The sequence below is a fragment of the Condylura cristata genome, unplaced genomic scaffold (assembly GCF_000260355.1).
Source record: "Condylura cristata isolate star-nosed mole 26May11 unplaced genomic scaffold, ConCri1.0 scaffold00003, whole genome shotgun sequence".
NCBI lineage: Eukaryota > Metazoa > Chordata > Mammalia > Eulipotyphla > Talpidae > Condylura > Condylura cristata.
This window is the reverse complement of record NW_004567104.1, coordinates 30,479,504-30,483,483: the sequence shown is the minus strand read 5'-3', so window position 1 is coordinate 30,483,483 and position 3,980 is coordinate 30,479,504. Positions and strand designations below refer to the sequence as shown.

The 3,980-nt window shown below is 42.7% G+C and overlaps 1 protein-coding gene and 1 long non-coding RNA gene across 2 annotated transcripts in view; one reads left to right on the top strand and one right to left on the bottom strand.

Annotated features, from left to right (window-relative positions):
• Positions 1–2,594, bottom strand: part of SNX4 (sorting nexin 4) — a 48,885-nt gene extending 46,291 nt beyond the window's left edge. The window contains exon 1 of the mRNA XM_004675142.2: positions 2,418–2,594. Coding sequence (XP_004675199.1) covers positions 2,418–2,558 — 141 coding nt within the window. The 5' untranslated portion in view covers positions 2,559–2,594. The remainder of the gene's footprint in view (positions 1–2,417) is intronic.
• Positions 2,595–2,681: 87 nt separating this feature from the next.
• Positions 2,682–3,980, top strand: part of LOC105854482 — a 16,391-nt gene continuing 15,092 nt past the window's right edge. The window contains exon 1 of the long non-coding RNA XR_001146166.1: positions 2,682–2,802. This is a non-coding gene — a long non-coding RNA (uncharacterized LOC105854482). The remainder of the gene's footprint in view (positions 2,803–3,980) is intronic.

Below are 3,980 nucleotides of genomic sequence, written 5' to 3'. Positions count from 1 at the left end.
TTTTTTTTTTTTTTTAATGAAACAGCATAACTTCACGAAAAGAACACTGACTTCAATGCTAGGAAGATCTAGGCTCAAATCCCAATAGTAGACTAGCTTGTAACCTTAGCTAATTCATTTCTCTCTGAATCTCTGCTTCCCCATTTTTATCTGTCTTTTGCAGACAATTCTGAAAATTAAATGACAAGCAGAACCTTACTGTATACACACACACAAACAGTTCTAACTTACCTTTCTTCCCACATTCCTATCATTAACAACCTGGCTAAAGTTACTGCACTACTTCTGAACTGGAATGGACTGTTAGTGGAGAGGGGATAATGACTCTATGAGGTGAGACTTGTCAGGGAGGAAGAAGACATCATACAGAATACAGATAAATGTATATGTCTGTTTAAACTCCTTATGATTCTTAAGTATTCCTCCAGATGGTCTATGTTTCAATGAATTACTAAATTAATGGGTAATTTTAGGAAACATCACAGTTTGGTCACTAACATAAATGGACTTTATACTATAGCTGTGAATTCACATTGTCTTGCTTTTACACACACACACACAATGATCAAAATTAAACTCAAAACAAGATTCTTGCCTTTTGAAACAACGTAAAATTGATTTAACGCATATCCACAATATTGGCAATTATTTCAAGGTATGAAAAGTATTGTTGAATCACTGCTGATGAATACAAATGGATATGATTACGGTGGAAAACAATTTGGCATTATCCACTAGGGATGAACACATTACTTCCCTGCAATTCAGCAATTCCAGTCCTAAGTTTATATTAGAGCTTAGACATTTACACCAAGAGATATGTAGGAAGAATTTCATGATAGTAATAATTTCTTAGAAATACAAGAATCATATAACAACTCCCATGTCTATAAATGAAAAATTAACTGCAGAATAATAATAAAATGGCAAAGTTAAAACCATAATACAAATGAATTAAAACACATTTTGGGTGCATCCCAAAAACAAAATATTGAGCAAAGAAAGGATAGTAAAAGTATTCCACTTATGTTAATTTAAATACTAAGTGAAACTAAACAACACATTGTTTAGAGATACATATGGTGGATTATGAAAAAAGAAAATTATTATTAATACAAAATTCATACTACAGATTACTTATGTAGTGGAGGGGCTGAGCTATAGCCCAAGAAACTATATGGGGACTCCAAGTAATTTATAATTATTCTGTGAGGACCTTCTCTGCATTAACAATATTTCAATTTTTTTTTTAAAGACAGCGCAGAAAGACTAACGGATAGGAATTCAAAGCAAATCAAGCGCCAAGTCATGCACTACATAATACACTTCTCCACACACTTCATACAAGATCCTGATCTTTTCACAAATAATTCTAGCATTTACGCAAAAATTTTAAGAAACTTAAAATTCACCAAAAAAAAAAAAAAAAGTTCTTCATGCTATCCAAAATTCCTCCGTATGTTCCCAAGAAGGCAAAACTTTCAACTCTGTGAAGTTTAGAACAGAAAAGATGCCTTCTGTTTACATTAAGTAAATAACTTCTCTTTATCTATCTATTATAAGAATGGACAGTTTTACATGAGCATTAACACCTGTTCCAGTAAAAAAAAAAGCAGCAAAGTAATTAAGCAAGGCATACTCTGGGTAGGGTGGGTTTGATACGGAGCACTAGACTGAATGTTTAAATACTTCAGTTTCACCTTGTTTTAGCCACCTGGCATTATACGGTTTGGAACGAAAGCAATTACAAATGTAAAATGATGATCAAATCAAAGTCACTAATTACCAAATGGGTTTTTGCAAAGCAGGTACCTGGGATACGCATCTCTCCAAAGGGGAATACAGTCACCGCCTCCAAAATTACAGCCAAAGGGGAGTTACAATTTTTTCATTTCTGCCTATTCATGAACCACTTTCTCCAATTTCTTGACAGTGGTATCCACCCTATCATCCCCAACTTCTCCTCAAGTTACCATTCCCTACCTTCTCAAACAGCGCTACCCGAGCCAGCCCTCTGTTGCCTCAGCGAAAACATCTCCGCACAGCCCCTGACTGACTGCCGGCAACCTCGCCTCTAAACGCAAGCCTCAGGGTGGATGTCCCCAGCTCCGAAAGCGGCTGCGGCTTCGGCCTGGCCGTCCGCCCAGACCTCCACGCCCGCGTAGCCGCACCCACGGACTCTCGGCGCCCCTCGTCGCCGCGCTCTCTGCCCGTCTCCGCCCTCCCCAGGCCCAGCTCTCGCGCCCTTCGCAAAGCCCCCGGCCCCTCTTCACGCACCGGGCGTTCCACCCCGCCGTGCACACACTGCCGGGCCTCCCCGGCCGGCCTCGAGCCTCCCGCCTCCGGGCAGCCCGGCCCAGCCCGGCCCGCTAGGCCCCGACACAGGCCCCGCGGCCTCAGCCGACCCTTCTCCTCACCGTGCCGTCTCCCTGGCACTCTTCCCGGGGCCCCTCCGCTTCCTCGCCAGCCAAGGTCTCCAGGCCAGCAGTGGGGTGACCCAGCGGCTCTATGGGCGCCGGCTGCAGCTGGCGCTCGGGGTCGGTAGGTGCCTGCTCCATAGCTGCGGTCGGGCGCAGGGGATGGAGTGCGCCTGCGCCGCCGCGCCCCGCCCACGAGCCCCGCCCCTACACTCGGGCCCGCCCCTTCCCTCCCCTCCGGGAGTCGCTCGTGGCGCGGGAGAGGTAGCGGGCTCTCGCGGCTAGGGTGGGGGAAAGCAGGGTCTGCAACGCTAGTCTACCACTGATCCAGAAGATGGAGGAAGGAAAGACGGGAAGGCGAGGGTAAGGTCTTGGAGCCGTTCAGGTTAGTGATTATCTAAAGGAAACACGAAACTCAAGAGAAATAGGCGTAGTTTGACCTCTGTTTCAGCCTCTCTCCTGCATGCCATTCTTTAATAATTCTATTTCTCGCCCGGAAAGATTAGCATAAATTATTAACTTGGAGCAGGTTGGGTAGCCCCTTCACTAAAAGGGAACAATTCCAAGTGTTTGAGTGAAGTGGTTGAGTTCTACTGAAGTGTTTCCTGAAGCCCTGGAGATTTTCTTATAATTTTGTGCAGACATTTTTTTTTAAATAATAGTTTATTTTTACATCATTTTGTGCCTTTTTCCATCTCAGTTATAATCCCTGTGGGCTTCCCATCACCAGATCACCCGTGTGCCATCACCATAATCCAGTGCACTTCTCTCCCCACACCATAAAATGTCTCCCATTCCACCCCAGTAAAATGTCTCTAATATATAGTTGTTCATTATTATTATATTCTTGCCTGATCTTTTATTCTCATGCTATGAGTGAAACCATCTGGTATTTTTCCTTTTCTTTCTTGCTTATTTCACTAAGCTTGATCTTTTCCAGCTCCATCCATGTTATGCAATTTTTAAAAGGTTTATTTTTATTTATTTATGCATACAGAACTGGGGTGCAAGCCAGAATGAGGGGCAGATAAGAGATTCACCAGAGACAGAGTGGGGAGCAGAACAAGCATATCTGCTGAGCTGAGAGGAGCAGTGGGGGATACTGATCTACTGTGCCTTGTTGGTCAGCTTCCTGGGTGGGGATCCAAATTCTTGCTGCAGTGGCTGTAGACAGCTTCATAGTGCTTAGACTTGACCACTTGCACCACCAGGGAGGCCCCTGGTTCCAGTTTTTTGGAACTTGCTTTATTAACAAGCATTCACTATGATAACCTGTCAGGAAATCACACTGGGTGTGCCAGACTTTGGTACCTGGGGGTACCTTCTCTTCAAAGTCTTATTTTACAGATTGCATGTTCATTGTGAGAAAATAGGTAAGCATTAAAATAAAAGTTATCAATACTCTAGCATCCAAATATAAAGTCAACATTTAACATATACCCTTCAAATATTATATATATACACAGAAATAATGGAATCACTAAAATGCTGTATCATTTATTCATGAAATAAAAGAATCCCTATAGTTACAATTTAAATTGACCCCAAGCTTTTTTTTTTTTT